A 15,687-nucleotide genomic window follows, 5' to 3' on the forward strand; every position below is an offset into this window, starting at 1 on the left:
TGAAAGAACAGCATCATCTGACTTGGGCAACAAGGTAGTGTTCAAGACGTCTTAGAGGGCCTAATCAGAACTTATCGGCTGTAGCGTACAGCTCCCTCAAGTGCAAATGCTGGACCTCTGCAGCAGCAATTACTCAAGCTGTTTAGTATAATAGAAACGAAAATTCCCCATCCCATCCTTAACCTATTATCATCAGATACCTTAGGGCAGGGGAGGGGAGTAGACAGAAACCTGATTTTATTTTTATTTATTTATTATTATTTTTTGAGGCGGAGTCTCGCTGTTGCCCAGGATAGAGTGCGGTGGCGCGATCTCGGCTCACTGCAAGCTCCGCCTCCTGGGTTCATGCCATTTTCCTGCCTCAGCCTCCCGAGTAGCTGGGACTACAGGTGTGCGACACCACATCTGGTTAATTTTTGTATTTTTTAGTAGAGACGGGATTTCACCGTGTTAGCCAGGACGGTCTCGATCTCCTGACCTCCTGATCCACCCGCCTCTGCCTCCCAAAGTGCTGGGATTACAGGCGTGAGCCACCGCGCCTGGCCAAAACCCTATTTGAAAACAAACTCTAGAATAACTACGTCTGTAAGTTGGAGAACTGACGTGTGCAGGGCATGGATCCACATGCCTCCTAATAAAACACCGGGAGAGGCAGCTATTGTGGATCGAGACTCCTGTCCTTAGTCTTCACCAAGCAGCACAGGCTGTGGGACCGAAGCTTCAGGTTTGTCTTCACTGGCCGAACTATGGTATCCAGAGGGCAGGAATCATGTCTGTTCTTCACTGATGCTCCTCATTCCCAGGGCCACATAACACAAAGTGTCACGCTGTAAGCAGAGCCAGGCTAGTAGTAGCCAGGTCGGCCACCGAGGTGAGCGGTACCTGGTTGGTCTTCTTGGATCTCAGCCATCCTCATAACCTTTCAAGAACTCATTCATAGGAAAAACTGCAAAATGTCCTGCTTACCTGCAATTACTAAATCCGGTGAGGTAAAGATGCTCCCAGTCTAGAATTGTACCCTAGCCCCTAAATCTTGCTGGGAGTCTCAGGAGAGGGTGTGATATACCTAAGGTTACTCCCTGTGATGTTCTGAATGGTGAGCACTTGGTTCTGGTGACTGTGGTCGCACAGGGACCGTTACCCACTTGACACAACAGGAGAAAACAGGTCACAGATTAACTGGCAGCCACATAGTGCATATCTGTGGTAATGTATGGGGAAGGGTAGCACACAGACAAATTATCTGCCCAAGTGCATGCTGAGTGGATGCAGATCACAGGCTGAGCACCTGGGGGGTGGGGCTTTAAACCTTGGACTAAATCCACTCATGAGCCCTCTGGGATATCTGCTGGCAGGTGCACTGAGGATGTACACAGCACATGTGTTTGATAATGCAGTCCAATTGGGGAATGGATAAAGTGCGTTTATTTTCTTCTATGTTTGTTTTTGTAAAAAGGAGAAAGGAAGCAAAAGACTCCTTCCTTCCAGACCCAGTGTCCACTGAGCTTGGAGTGGGTGGAGCCAGGACCAGCCCCCTAAGAGAAGGTGTGGGAATAGAAGGCAATGGCATTGGTGCTATAGTCCATGGGGAGGAGGTGCCCGATGTGCCTGGCCCCTAGGCTGGCCCCACCCAGAGCGGAGGAGTGCCTCAGCTTCATCAGGGTGAAGCTGGAGAAGAAGTTCTGAGCCTGGATCTCTCTGCCCTGGGTCAGCGCCAAAAGAAAACCTGGAGGGAAGAACACAAGGACAGAGATAAGAGGAGAACAGCAACCTGTACTGGGGCCAGGAAGGAAGACAGACAAGTACGCCCAGACCCTGAGGTACTCCTGTAGAGATGCTGGAGGGGCCTACATGCCAAGTCCCCAGCACACAGGGTGCACTGGGTACTTGAGTATTGGAGCCTGAAAAATCTTGGGTATTGGAGCCAGCAGCATAGGGGGCCTGCCCTCCTCTCAGCTCCAAAGGACCCAATGCCAGGAACTCCATGGTAGCAATGGGAGTCCTTGAGTTACTTCAGAATGTCCAGTGGAAACCGTCCAACTGCCTGGCATAAGGTTGCCAGGGCTAAGAAGCCAGGCCTCTTTTCTTCTAGCTAGAATTATGTTGACCAGGGATGTCCCCACAGGTTATCACACGCCAGTCAGTGCTCCGATTTTAAGTTTGATTTGTCTTTAACTTTTTAAAAGTAGCTATTATTCAATAAATCATTTGGAACACAACATCTTTTCAAGAGTTCAAGGAAGGTGGATGGGACATCATTAAAGGGCTCAATGGCAGAGTGAGGTTGAGGGCCTTAGATGGGAGCATCAGTGGCCTGTCTAGGCCTCAGGGTCCAGGAAGCAGGTTCTCTCTGGGGCAAGCAGCTTTCCTGGGCCACCTCCTTTCCAGCCCCGTCCCCTGCCCTTGCCCCTCCAGCCTCCCCCCAGGCTCACCTTCCTTCAGCAGCTCCCAGCTCTTCCACACAGAGCCCACGCACAGGATGGGGAGTCCAATCTCGCCCTGGAACAAGACCTGGGTGGAGAGCAGAAAATGGATATGGGGGGCAACCTAGCCTCTCCAGTGCTGAAGGCGGGAGTTTCCTATGACCAACCCAGCCTATCCCAGTTACTCACCCTCAAGCCAAGAAACAGTAGACAGACTCAGGAAAGGGAAAAAAAAAGAGAGGAAAATAGGAGACATTCATAAAGGCCAAGGAGAGAAGAGGAAGGAAAAAGCGTTAAGCAACAATAGAGAGGAAGGAAAGACAGAAGTGAGGGAAATGAACAGAAACATGACTGAACTGAAATTAACTGAAAGAAAGGGGACAGGCTGGGCGCGGTGGCTCATGCCTGTAATCTCGGCACTTTGGGCCAAGGTGGGTGGATCACTTGAGGTCAGGAGTTCAAGACCTACCTGGCCAACATGGCAAAATCTCGTCTCTACTAAAAATACAAAAATTAGCCGGGCATGGTGATGTGCGCCTGTAAGCCCAGCTACTAGGGAGGCTGAGAAACGAGAATCACTTGAACCTGGGAGGTAGAGTGGGAGGTGGAGGCTGCAGTGAGCTGAGATCATGCTACTGCACTCCAGCCTGGCTGACAGAGTGAGACTGTGTCTCAAAAAAATAAAAAATAAAATAAAATAGAAAGGGGACAGCACACACACACACACACGCACGTACATTAAACTAATTTACTATATATAAATACAGATTACAGGCTAATTACAGAGGGCGGCATTTGACCAAAGAACTTTTTTGTTACAGACATTCTGCAAGAATGCTTCTCAGACCCTAAGTTCATTTAAAATAGTATCCAATTTACACAGGGTTTGATGGGATAGTCCCATCCACAGTGGGAAAGGACCACCCCTCACCCAGCAGCTCCCCACCTTCACTCCCACCTCAACTCACCGGGTCAATCTCGGGCAACACTGCTACGATGTGTCTGCCCAGCATCTCCCCAGCCTTCCTGAAGATATAGCGGGAAAGGGGGTCTCCCTGCTGAGCACCTGGGGTAGGGAGGATGGAAGAAGGGAACTGGTGAGAAAGGAGGGAGCTGCCATTCCAGGGCTATCCTCTCTCTGTCGCAAGGCAGCCATCATGGGAGCACCCTGAGCTAGCAGGAGTCTACTGCAGGATGGATGCCCGCCTTGTGGCAGGTGGAGAAGCAAGTCTCCACTGACAAACATACCAGCTACCTCCCTCTGTAGAAGGGTGCCCTGTACAGAGGTGCTCACTCAGGCCCCCAACTCAGGAAGGGAGGGCAGCACCCACTAAAGGAATGTACTGGCACCTAGTATGCATCCAGCTCACACTGAGTTACTGTAAGTCTGTTCCTATGACGCTGTCAGCTCTGGGGACCCAGGACCCTAGCTGAACAGCTGGCTGGTACTCCTGTCAGTGCCCTCCACTGACTTCTAACAGTCTGCTGTTGGTTAGCCTGTTCCTGGTTCTTTTCTAGAGGGGACTCAGTCCAGCAGGATCTAAGAGAGCCCTAGAATGCCCTGAGGCTGCAGGAACCCAAAGTAAGGCAGGATGGACCTTACAGTGGAGAAAGAGCAATGTACAGATATACAAGCCCTCTGTTCAGCATCTCCTGACACCCAGCAAAATATGCCTAACCTCTCTATAATCCCCTAGTTCTTTGAGTGTAATTGGCTAGGAAAAAAAAGTTATAGATTTGTCCAAAGGACAACTGCTTCATAAATTCCTCAGAAACAGGCATATGGCCTACGCAAGCCATGAGAGCTATTAAAGAAAAAAACACAGGTAATACAAAACTGTCAACACGACCCACGTGCCCTTCTGCCTCCACCCCAAGGCCCACCACCACCAAGGCCAGTGGTGGCAGAGAACTGAGGTCACTTGGTGAGAGGAAAATTGTTGTCAGTCCTGTCTGAACCCCACTCAATCTCTCAACTGGGGATCTCTGGAGAATAAAGCCAGATAAAACCCACCCCACCTCCAGTACCTTCTGCAATTTTCCGGCAAAACCCAGCAAACCTGCATTTATCAAAGTCCCTATACAGGTGAGTGAGTATCCCTAGCCGATCTGGCACCTGAGAGGAGAAAGGGCACAAGAGAGTCATCAGAAGCAAAGGAAAATCCCCAATCTGCCCACCAAAGTTGGCCTTCCTAATGTCTCTACCATTGGAAAAGCTAGAATAATTTTTTTTAACTCCAAAGTACAAGGATTTGAGATTTCTCATTTGAGAAAAGTTATTTGTGTTCCCTAACATGGACTTCATTATTTCTTATAGTTTGAAGGCAGCACAGAGAACAGATTTGTGTTCACCAAAGTGTTTCCTATAGTTTCTTGAGCTGCTCTTTTTTTGTAATTTTTTTTTTTTCCTTTTTAGGGACAAGGTCTTGCTGTTGCCTAGGCTGGCCTTAAGCAATCCTCCCACGTCAGCCTCCTGAATAGCTGGGTTGGGTGCTCTTGAAAAGATTTCTTTGGTCAAAGGAATCCAGGAAAATTGCATATTGTAACTCTCCCTTGGGGAGTCACAATGCACATTAGCAAATTAAAGGCTCTAAGAAGTCCTGCAATCAAGAAATCAATTTGTTTCTCCCAAAACTTATTTGACCACAGAAGGTAGGTCCTTCCAATCCCAAAAAACTTAAACATCTTTAACACTTCTAAGGTCCTGAGGAACCAATGGTTCCCCAGAATATTTTTTTTATTTTTTTTGAGACAGAGTCTCGCTCTGTCACCCAAGCTGGAGTACAGTGGTGCGATCTCACCTCACTGCAACCTCCGCCTCCTGGGTTCAAGCAATTCTCTCTGCCTCAGCCTCCTGAGTAGCTGGGATTACAGGCACCCGCCACCACATCTGGCTAATTTTTGTATTTTTAGTACAGACGGGGTTTCACCATATTGGCCAGGCTGGTCTTGAACACCTGACCTCAAGTGATCCGCCCACCTTGGCCTCTCGAAGTGCTGGGATTACAGGTGTGAGCCACCATGCCCGGCCCCCAGAATACATTTTAAGTAAATGTCTGAAGGGGTTGGTGGTAAAACTTGAGCACCTACAGCAATGTAGTAAGCATGTTATATACTATCTCATCTGATCTTTGAAACAACCCTGTAAGAATGACTAAAGGATAGAAGAGGGAGCAGTAGACCTATCAGTAGAGTTTGGAACCAACTGGCTGAGTCCGGATAGCTTAACAGTTACTAACTGCACTTCCTATGACAACTGCCCATCAAGTGATTTCTCTTCCTGGTCCCCTCCTATTCCTCACCTTGGCCTAGCCGGGGCTCCTCTTTAATCATCAATCCCTCAGCCCTGAGAATCCAGGCCCTACTTCCCAGCATCTCTATTTTCCTTCCTTGGTCCTGGTCCCAGCCCCAGCCCCAGCCCACCTAAATGGCTGGACAGGAAGACTAACTGGGCCTCACAGGTAACTATCAAACTCATCAACCTTGTCCTCTCCCTTTCACCTTCTCTCCCGCCTTTTACCTCTGGTTCCGCTAAAGGCAGGTGTTTCCTAACTTACCACAAATGAACACAGCACAGACAAGAAGAAGTCAATCCCCAGCGCCCAGAGGAGGAAGATGCATCTCCCCCAGAACTCTCCCTGTCCACCTCTTCAAGGGCTCTCTTGACCCATCCAGGCCAGAAGCAGCTCACAGCCCAGTGCACGCATTCATACTCTACCTGCTCTCTCTGCCCTGTGATCTCATCCTGCACTTTTCATTCTAGCCTAGAATGCCATCTGTTTTCACCTCCCAGCAGGTTCTAGCTGCCCAAGAATGAAGTCTGGCTAATCACTTGTCCCCAAACCACCCCTTCCTCATGACTGACACCCTCCTAGAATGCACTGCCCTGTCCTAGAATGCACCTCCTAGAATGCACCCTGTCCTCACCTATGACTTCACCCTGCAACTCAGACCCACACTCATCCTATTTCCTGCCGGCCCACCCAGGCCCTCCCCTGCATCCACTCTTACTTGGAGTGTTTCACTGCCCTACCCCAGGTGTGCATGTTTACTGGGAGCAGGAGGAGTACCTGGAAATAGTGGAACATGGCCTGTTTGACGTAGCCGATATCATGAGGAGCCGCCTCTAGGTTGTCGATGGAGTCAAACACTATTTTCACTGCTTGGTGGGCGATCCAGTAGGCTGCAGGGAGCAGAGAGGGCTAAGAAGATGCGAGCAGTCATCCTGAGCTCACGAGGAAGGAAACTCAGATCCAGACAGGTTAGTGATCTGCTTGAGTTTTATACAAATTAGGTTTCCTGATTCCCAGCCAGGGGTGGCAGGGGGTGGGAGAGGGGGGTGGGAGGGTCTCTATCAAACTGTATATGACTGACCGAGATAAGGGAAAGTTGGAGGGGGAAAACAGAATAGGTGAGGCTGTGTCACACCAGCTCCCACCCAAGGATAAGACAAGGTCAGTCTGTTGTCACAAACACCACTGGAGTCACTGACATGAACTGGACCTCAAGGGCCCCTATGAAAATATACACGCGCTACCTAGAAAGAGGTGATGTTGGAAGGGCTTCTACACCCTTTCCCCTGGCAGACTGGTATGGCATCTCCTGGCATCTATGGCCTTACCCTCAGTTTCAACTCCTCCCTAAGGACAGCAAGTCAACACAGGCAGGCCCGTGTGCTGAGGGATGAATCTGAGTCCTGGGTGAGAGTCGCTGCTGGAGAGCAGGGCCAGCAGCTCGTCCAGCATTTGCACCTCTATGATCTCAGTCATGACCCTGCACGTGGAATGGCCAGGGTCAGGAGTTGTCCTCAGGAAGCCCCAAGGGCTCAGTGAGCCAAGGGTAGGGAGAGAAAGACAGGGAGTGAAGGAAGGAGCGGATCCAGGACCTGGAGCTGGGCCAGTCAGTGAGCTCACCTGAACCCTCATCACCCATCATATGGCCCCAGCCGCCGCAGCCACTCTCGGAGCCATCAGGGTTGATGAGCCTGCAGTTGGAGCCTGTTCCAGATATGAGCACAACTCCACCTGGGGAAAGGGAATAGGAGGCTCAGTGTGGCCAAGGCCTGGCACAGAGCAACAGCCTGCCACTGTGGAAAGACAGGACAGAAACCAGCCCCAGGCAAGGGAATCACCACCCAGTCCTGTAGAGGAGAAAACAGCCCAGCTAGTTTCCTGCCTGAGGGTGAGGGCCTGGGTCTCAGAAAAACTCTGATCCCATAATGCCCTCATCTATGCGGACAAAGAGAAATGAAGGCCTGCACCTCTTAGAGGGAATGTGGCTCCTTGCCCAGCCGGTCTTCCAGTGACTCTACCTGCTTTACTGGGATTGTGCTAGACCTGTTCTCACAGTGATATTCACTCATACCCTAAACCGTCTTATGAATACAATTACCTCTATTTTATAGATGAGAAAACTGCCCTCCCTCCTGCTGCCTGGTCCTTGCTCTGGCAGAGACTTAAACTACTGAAGGAGTTGGGGGGAATATAAGACAGGCTGCCTTCTGGATATTTGCAGAACAAGTTTTGTCAGCTATATCTAAGGGGCTTTCCCAAAAAAACCAGTTCTCACTCTCACCCCTCCCTCCACTTCCTCACCATCCGGTGTAGCTGTGGCGATGGAGCCGGCGGCATCGGTGGTGATTAAGTAGCTTTCACTCAGGTAGGGAAATCGGTCTCTCAGCTCCTCGATCAGGATCCTCCCTGCGTCCTCCTGTTCCCCACCGCTCAGAGACAGGCCCTAGGCCACGCAGGAGGTGAGCGAGTATGCAGAGCTCCAGCCCCAGCTCTTTTCTCAACCCCTGCCCCCTCCTGATGCCTGATTCCTGTTCCTATCTGGCCATACCCTGTTCACCCAGCCCCAGTCCTCCTTTCACCCCACACAATGACCCATCAGAAGGCTGTGGTTATAAGAACAACCTGGACTGGGGATGGACAGAAGAAAGAGGGGATTCAACAATGCCAGCTTTGGAGCTTGGAAGGGCGGTAGTGCTCTTAACAGAAAGATCAGGCAGCGGGGCAAGGTGAGGGGAGATGGAGAGGTAAGCTTGGTTTGGCATACATGAGGTTTGCCTATGTCTGCAGAACATCTCACATATATGTCCAGGGAGTAGCCGGAGCTACCGCAACTTGGGAGAAAGATCTGAACCAGGAGTAATAATAGCTAACGTTTAATGAGTGCTTATGGGTCAGACTATACTAACCACTCTGCAATGTCTCATGCCATTTTACTTTCCCAACAACTCTGAGGTAGCTACTATTCACATTTTCCACATGAGGAAACTGAGGCTTAGAGAAGGTGAGTAACCTACACAAGGTTACGCAGATACTGAGCAGCAAAGCTGGGATTCAAACCAAGGTCTCGGCAGCTCTCCAAAGCCCTGTGCTCTTCCAACACATTTGCAGTCTGTAGGTGGTAACTGAAGCCATGAGACTGGGTGAGATTATGACAGTTTTGACACCAGGGACCAAGTCTTGGAGGCCTTTCCCTCTACAGTCATCAAACTCATCTAGTCCAAACTTGCTAGCTGTCTCAGCGTCACTGATGGCTGAATTCCCAGGCTCCACCCCAGACTCACCAAGCTTCGCAGTGGTACCAGAGGATCCACCCCTGCTTTCCGTTTGGCCCTGTTCACCATCTCATTGATCCTCTCCACACACTTGTCTGTCCCGATCAGCTGGTCCCAATCAAGGGAAGAAGGAGTTACAAAGGCTTACAGAAGCTATGTTGCCCCCACAGGCTGCTCTATGAGCCCCAGCCACCACCTCAACAGGAATTATAGAGAATAAAATCAGAACCAAGCCCTCTGATCCCCTCAGTGTGGTTTTTACCCAGTGGTTTGTGCTCAGTCCATCTGCTTCTGCCAGGATCTTCCCATCCTCTGAGACTAAAAGGACCTTGGACCGTGTGCCTCCCCTACAGAACACAAGAGGGCACTTGATCTTGCTCGGAAAAACCCGCAGAGAGAGCTAAGCTTGTGCTGTCCACACTGGTAGAGCCCAGTGTGATGGGGGAGACAGCTTCAACAAACTCAATCACCACTCCCAAACCCGCCTCTGTGGTTCAGTGTTTGTGTGCTCTTTAACTGAAACATAATTCTCACTCCTCTTCCCTTGGGGATGTCCTCCTTATCCTGCAAGACTCTACTTATACTTCACCTAGTCCTTGAAACCTTTTCTGAGGTATGGCCCACCCCAATGAATCAGTTAAGTCTCCATTAGTTAAACCTTCACAGTGCCTCCAAAGTTATTAAAGTCTCCTCTGTATGAAGAGTGTGTTCAGAGGCTTTGTGTCCACCTCTCACTAGACTTCAAACTCCACTGGGTCAAGCTCCCAATCACTTACTTACCTCTCAGAACGAGCTGGCACAGGCAATGCTCAGCAAACACTCCTAAGAAAAATGGCACATCTCTCTGCTTCCCTCACAATAGCTAAAGACTACCGTTCAAGATCCAGCTGCCAAGGTCTTCAAGACACCTTTGCTAGAAATGCTGACCAGATGGCAGGGTGACTTCATACATACTTAAGCAACTAAACCTTCAAATGTTGATTACTGGGGGTCACAGTGGTTCACAGGGAGATCTGTGGTGATGGGACATATGTTTCTTTACTGATCATTACTTTTAGGAATGGCAGAAGAGGACACTGAAGACCGCTCATCAAACTCAAAGAGGACATGAAATTTCAAGGGGGTAGTTAATACACGAGGTGGCAGATTCAACATCCAAAAGAATGTCTTGATGAACTGTAAGAAATGGGTCATATCTTACAGATGACTATAACAAGGATGAATGCACACTCCTATACTGTTTTTTTTAAGTGCTACAGATACAGGATGGGAAAGATCATTCCTAACAATTCATGTGAAAAGGCTTTGGGGTCTGTGAATCAGCAGTGGGGTGTGGCTGCCAGAGAAGTGAAAACAATCACAGATTCGAAAGTACAGTGCCCTGGCTGAGAGGACAGCAACTCCCATTATTCCCTGATTTCACACTCAGATTCACAGAATGTTGCCACTGGCAGGGACGCAGCGATCTTATTTATCCCTATCCTCACTTTGCACATATGGTAACTGTAGCCCAGGGAGGGTAAATATCTTGTCCATAGTCATACCCAGGGGCAGAGCTATTACAAAAAGTTCAGTAAACAAGCTTCTGAGCAGAAAAATGCAATCTAGTGAAAGCAGCATGGAAGGCCAACAGGGATGGAGCGGTTTTCAGACATCAGGACAACCTAGTACTCTGGCTCGCAGCTTCTCCAGCTCCCGGATAACCTCCAGCCAAGATGTTTGTCCCGCTTCTCCCCACCCTGCCCACGCTCAGCAATTTCACACTTGACACCTGTTCTGCAAAACTCTGTCCGAGGTCAGGAATAGGGAAGAGGAGCTGCTTCTCCAGCTGAAGACAGCGGAGTGGGTGTTTCATGGGAGAAAGGGGCGTGGTTCCGCCAAGAAACACAAAGGATCCCCAACCCGGGGTGTGGCTGTTGCACAGGCAGAGTCCCCGTAAAGCATACGGCCGTGCGTTCCAGGGCGCCCCTGCGCGTGCACACACCTCTTCTCCGCAAGGTCCCGCCGCCCAAAGTGCCTGGACGCCGAGGATCAAGGCCACCAGTTTGCAGGCTGGCCACGGCCTTCCGCCCCTCCCTCGGACCCAGGCTCCCTCCGCCGGGCCGCACTCACCCCTCTACACCCCCATAGATCGCGGCCATGCTGCTGCTACCGTCGCTGCTGGTCCCGCCGTTTGCTTCTCTCCCCGCCTGACACCTCCCTCCCTCCAGCTGTCTGGGCACCGCCCCGCTTCCGGTGACCTCCCGCGCAGCCAGCTGACTCCCTGTGCGCGTGCGCTTGCGTGGGGCGGGTCGCCGGCAGGAGCCGTGGATCGCTGCGTCCCTCAGGCTGTCTCCTCCAGGTGGAGCGGCTGCGGTCCCCTCCCGTCCTCCTGGATCCTGCTTCCAGAGATGGACACTAATCCCAAGAGGTGGAACCAAAGAGGGGTATCTAGGTCGGTAGGACCCTTAGGACACGTCACTGCCCTGCCAGCCCGTAAACGCCCGGAAGTTGCTGGCAGTCCCGCGTTACGTTGCGCATGCGCACTGCTCTTGGCTGCATAGTTGTGACGCACGCTCGGCGAGACCCTCGCGAAGGTGTGGGCTTAGGGACCTGCGGCCATGGGCCTGTAACAGAAATTACTGTAATGTTCTACCGAACATCTGCCACGCGATGGCGAGTCACACGGGCACACACGAACGCTCGCTTAGATTGTTGCCCTGCGCTCTTGTGAATATACGGATCCGGGAGAAATTGGGACCTAAACAGAGACAAGCCCTCGAGGCGGTCCCGGCAGCCCTGAGGAGGGAGCCTTCACCTCTTCCTACCCACCCAGCTTACTTCTTGTGGAGGATATTTGCAGGGACATAGCCCACCGGGAGAACTAGCAGATACGGCTTTACAAGTTTTTTATTGCCTTTCAGCCCCCATTCCGCTCGCCTTCCTTGCACTGCGTCGGGAAAGGGAATGGGATCCCTAGGGGTGCAAATACAGGCCAAGTCAAGGAGAGCTGTGGTTCCTGAGGGCATCCTCTGGCTCCTCGGGGAAGTTCTGGGCCCTCAAGGAGCAGCTTCGCGGGCCAGGAGGGCGGTTAGCTGCCCTTGGCATCTCTTTGGGGAAATCAGTTGGCCTGTCGCCGGTCGAACTCTGTCCCCCCTGACTGCCTGCCATCTTCTGGTGGAGAAACCCCTAATAAGCTGCTATGTTTGGTTATGCTTTAGTGAGGAAATTAGGCTTTTTAAGCTTTCTCATTTCCTACCGTACCACGTTGTAATTCACAAAAGTAAAAAGTAAATCGCTACATGATGGACTCTATATCATGTATTCATTTATAGAATATGTGTATATCATATATTCTATATCAGATGGAGAATATAATAGAGGAGGGTAGGATTTTTTTATGCCTGCCTATGGCATTTTTTTAATTCACAGCACATTAGAGCTGGAAGATTATCCAACACACGTTTTTAGAATTACAGAGTTAATAGATTGTGGTGCAATTAAACCGGGCAGGATTTTTGGAGACTAGATTGTAGGTGGATTTTGAAATAATTGTTTCTCTCCTGTACTACTGCAATGAGCCATGGGACGTATGTGTATGATAATATTAAGTTTGTCTTTGTATTGCTTGTTTAGGCAAGCAAGTAAAAGGGAAAGTGCCCAGGTTTAAGACAAGAATGGAGTTCACCATTTACTAGCTGGATGAGCTTGGGTGACCTACAGGTAATTGCTGCAGCCTCTCCTCTACAAAATGGAAATGATAAACATCCACCTGTTGGGGCTGACGCAAGATTTAAATGCCAAAAGACTTTTGGAAACCATAAAGTACCTCACAGATCTTAACTAACTTGTATTTACATTACCAATTAGTGTGTGCTGTCCTACACAGTATCCATATGTGAATACTGAGGCACTTGAAATGTGGTTAGTCCAAAATGAGATGTCCTGTCAATGTAGAATACACACAGGATTTCAAAGACTTAGTACAAAAAAAAGAGTGTAAGATACCTCATTAGTCACTATTATATGAATCACATGTTGAAATGATAACATTCTGGATATAGTAGATCAAGATTACAGATTACTAAAATTAATTTTGCCAATCTATTATATTTTTTAGTGTCGCTACTAGAATATTTAAAATTTTGACCTACATATTTCTGTTGTACAGCCCTGTTGTCTCTATCTGGACCATAATATTTCAAAGTCACTGAGTGCCTATTTATGAAATAAATAATGGCCATATAATTGATTTAAAGAAGAAAGTAGCCGGGCGCAGTGGCTTATGCCTGTAATCCCAGCACTTTCGGAGGCCTAGGCGGGTGGATCACCCAAGATCAGGAGTTCAAGACCAGCCTGGCCAACGTGGTGAGACCCTGTCTCTACTAAAAATACAAAAATTAGCTGGGCGTGGTGACAGGTGCCTGTAATCCCAGCCACTTGGGAGGCTGAGGCAGGAGAATCACTTGAACCCAGGAGGCAGAGGTTGTGGTGAGCCGAGATTGTGCCATTGCGCTCCAGCCTGAGCGACAAGAGTGAAACTCCGTCTCAAAAAAAAAAAAAGCATTGAATAAATAAAATACATTTACGTTGTACATTATAATTTTTTTTTTTTTTTTTTTGAGGTGGAGACTTGCTCTGTCGCCCAGGCTGGAGTGCAATGGCACAATCTCGGCTCACCACAACCTCCGCCTCTCTCACTGCAAGCTCCACTTCCTGGGTTCACGCCATTCTCTTGCCTCAGCCTTCCCAGCAGCTGGGACTACAGGCGCCCACCACCATGCCCGGCTAATTTTTTGTATTTTTAGTAGAGACGGGGTTTCACTGTGTTAGCCAGGATGGTCTGGATCTCCTGACCTTGTGATCCACCTACCTTGGCCTCCCAAAGTGCTGGGATTACGGGCGTGAGCCACTGTGCCCGGCCTTGTACATGATAATTCTGTAGAGCTCTTTTATGTACCTTTATCTTGTTTGATCATCCTGAAAACCTTATGAGAATGACAGATTTTTTTTTTTTTTTTTTTTTTTTGAGACAGAGTTTCACTCTGTGGCCCAGGCTGGAGTGCAATGGTGCGATCTCGGCTCACCGCAACCTATGCCTCCTTGGTTCAAGTGATTCTCCTGCCTCAGCCTCCCAAGTAACTGGGACCACAGGCATGCACCACCATGCCCAGCTGATTTTTGTATTTTTAGTAGAGACAGGGTTTTACCATGTTGGCCAGGCTGGTCTCGAACTCCTGACCTCAAGTGATCCGCCTGCCTTGGCCTCCCAAAGTGCTGGGATTATAGCGGTGAGCCACCGCGGCAGGCCGAGAATGACAGATTTCTAATCACATATTACAAATGAGGAAACAAGAGGCTCTAAAATAAAAGTAAAAAGCCTAGGCTCACACAAGTAATAGATGTGGCTTATTATGTGTGGGTAGTTAATATAAAGGGAAGGAAATTCAAGATGTTGCAATACCAGCTTGCACTGGGCCTGCAACATCCCGGTAGCTGCTTCTATGATGCTCACAAGGTTAATAAAGTTCTTTAAGAATCTGCAAGCCACAGTCTTCTTCTCTGTCTTCTGTACTTTGTTCCTATGACCCCAGGGAGGCCATAGTTTGGGAGTCGGGGGGAAGAGTGGTAAGAGAGACAATGGGAAAATATCTTTCCTCACAAATCCACTTAGGATTTTGGGATGGGTGACTTTTGGTCAGGGTCCTCAACAGATTTTGTTGACTTTATTCATGAAACACAGCCACATCTGTTTTTACTCACCACAGTATGTCCAGGGCTAACCTCAGTACTCCACAAATAGCTTTGAGAGTGGTTTATAAACTATAAACACGGTGTCACAGACATGAGGGGTAGCAAATGCCCGATTTGAACTAAAGAAGGGAGCAAGCAAATTCCACAGCAGAAACTAAATTTACAGAACAGACCAGGAAGAGAAAGAGAAAATAAGGAGAAGTGAAATTGTGAACTGAGGGAGGAGGAGTTGGACATGTGGTCAGGGGCCTCAAAGAGATCTAGCCCTAGTTGGTCTTGCATTAGAAGTTGCAAGTACATGTGTGACCTCAGCACTGTGCTTTAAAATAATCTGGCAGGTTACTTATAGGGTGACAAATGGGAAGGGAGAGTTTGGAGAAGGGAAACACTTAGAAGGCTGGACATTGGCCCAGGTGAGAGATGAACAAGCAAGTGGTGGAGGTGGAGGTGGGGGGCAGAGCAGGAGTCACAGGGAGGGAACCAGGAGGGGGTCACGCTAACATCTGTTGATCTGGGATGAGGAAGGAGAGAGAGGCTGGAGTTCACTTTCCCACAATGAAAGAGGCAGGGGTGAGGAGATTCCTTACCAAGGGTGGAGGTGGGACTCTGGGGCTGGCATCTGCAAAGCAAGGGGAAGATGGCCTACGGGACTGCCAGGCCCAACCCAGAAGGGACGAGGGGTGCATGGGGTCTCCAGAGCACAGAGGCAGCCGTAGACAGCTGGCCAAACCGTTCTGTCCTTCAAGTCTCTTCAGCCATGTAAGAGAACTGAAAGAAAAGAGGGACCTTATCTGCCTTGATCTTAAGTTCTGTGGGATGTGGGGCCTCAGGCCAGGGCAGCAACCCGAGCAAATCCGGTTAGTTTACTCCCTCTTCTTTTCTGAGCATATGGGTGTCTGTGTAAGTTTATATGCATGTCCTGGCCTGTATCAATCTATGCATAGGTGTGTATTTTTTTATATATTT

The 15,687-nt window shown here is 49.5% G+C and overlaps 1 protein-coding gene across 4 annotated transcripts; it reads right to left on the reverse strand.

The window, feature by feature from the left end:
* Positions 1-1,402: 1,402 nt before the first annotated feature.
* Positions 1,403-13,512, reverse strand: NAGK (N-acetylglucosamine kinase). 4 transcript variants are annotated; one of them, XM_055241944.2, is made up of 10 exons: positions 11,101-13,512; positions 9,251-9,335; positions 8,998-9,096; positions 8,018-8,159; positions 7,337-7,447; positions 6,494-6,606; positions 4,452-4,539; positions 3,392-3,489; positions 2,433-2,511; positions 1,403-1,726 (listed from the first exon to the last, which is right to left on the reverse strand). In XM_055241944.2, the coding sequence occupies exons 1-10, from the start codon at positions 11,127-11,129 to the stop codon at positions 1,536-1,538; spliced, it is 1,035 nt and encodes a 344-aa protein (XP_055097919.1). In that variant the 5' UTR covers positions 11,130-13,512; the 3' UTR covers positions 1,403-1,535. The 4 variants fall into 4 exon arrangements, with proteins under 4 accessions (XP_055097919.1, XP_055097916.1, XP_055097917.1 ...); XM_055241941.2 differs by lacking the exon at positions 11,101-13,512 and adding an exon at positions 10,973-11,075; XM_055241942.2 differs by lacking the exon at positions 9,251-9,335 and having other exon boundaries at positions 11,101-11,199.
* Positions 13,513-15,687: the final 2,175 nt, after the last annotated feature.

The sequence above is a fragment of the Symphalangus syndactylus genome, chromosome 14, assembly GCF_028878055.3.
Source record: "Symphalangus syndactylus isolate Jambi chromosome 14, NHGRI_mSymSyn1-v2.1_pri, whole genome shotgun sequence".
NCBI lineage: Eukaryota > Metazoa > Chordata > Mammalia > Primates > Hylobatidae > Symphalangus > Symphalangus syndactylus.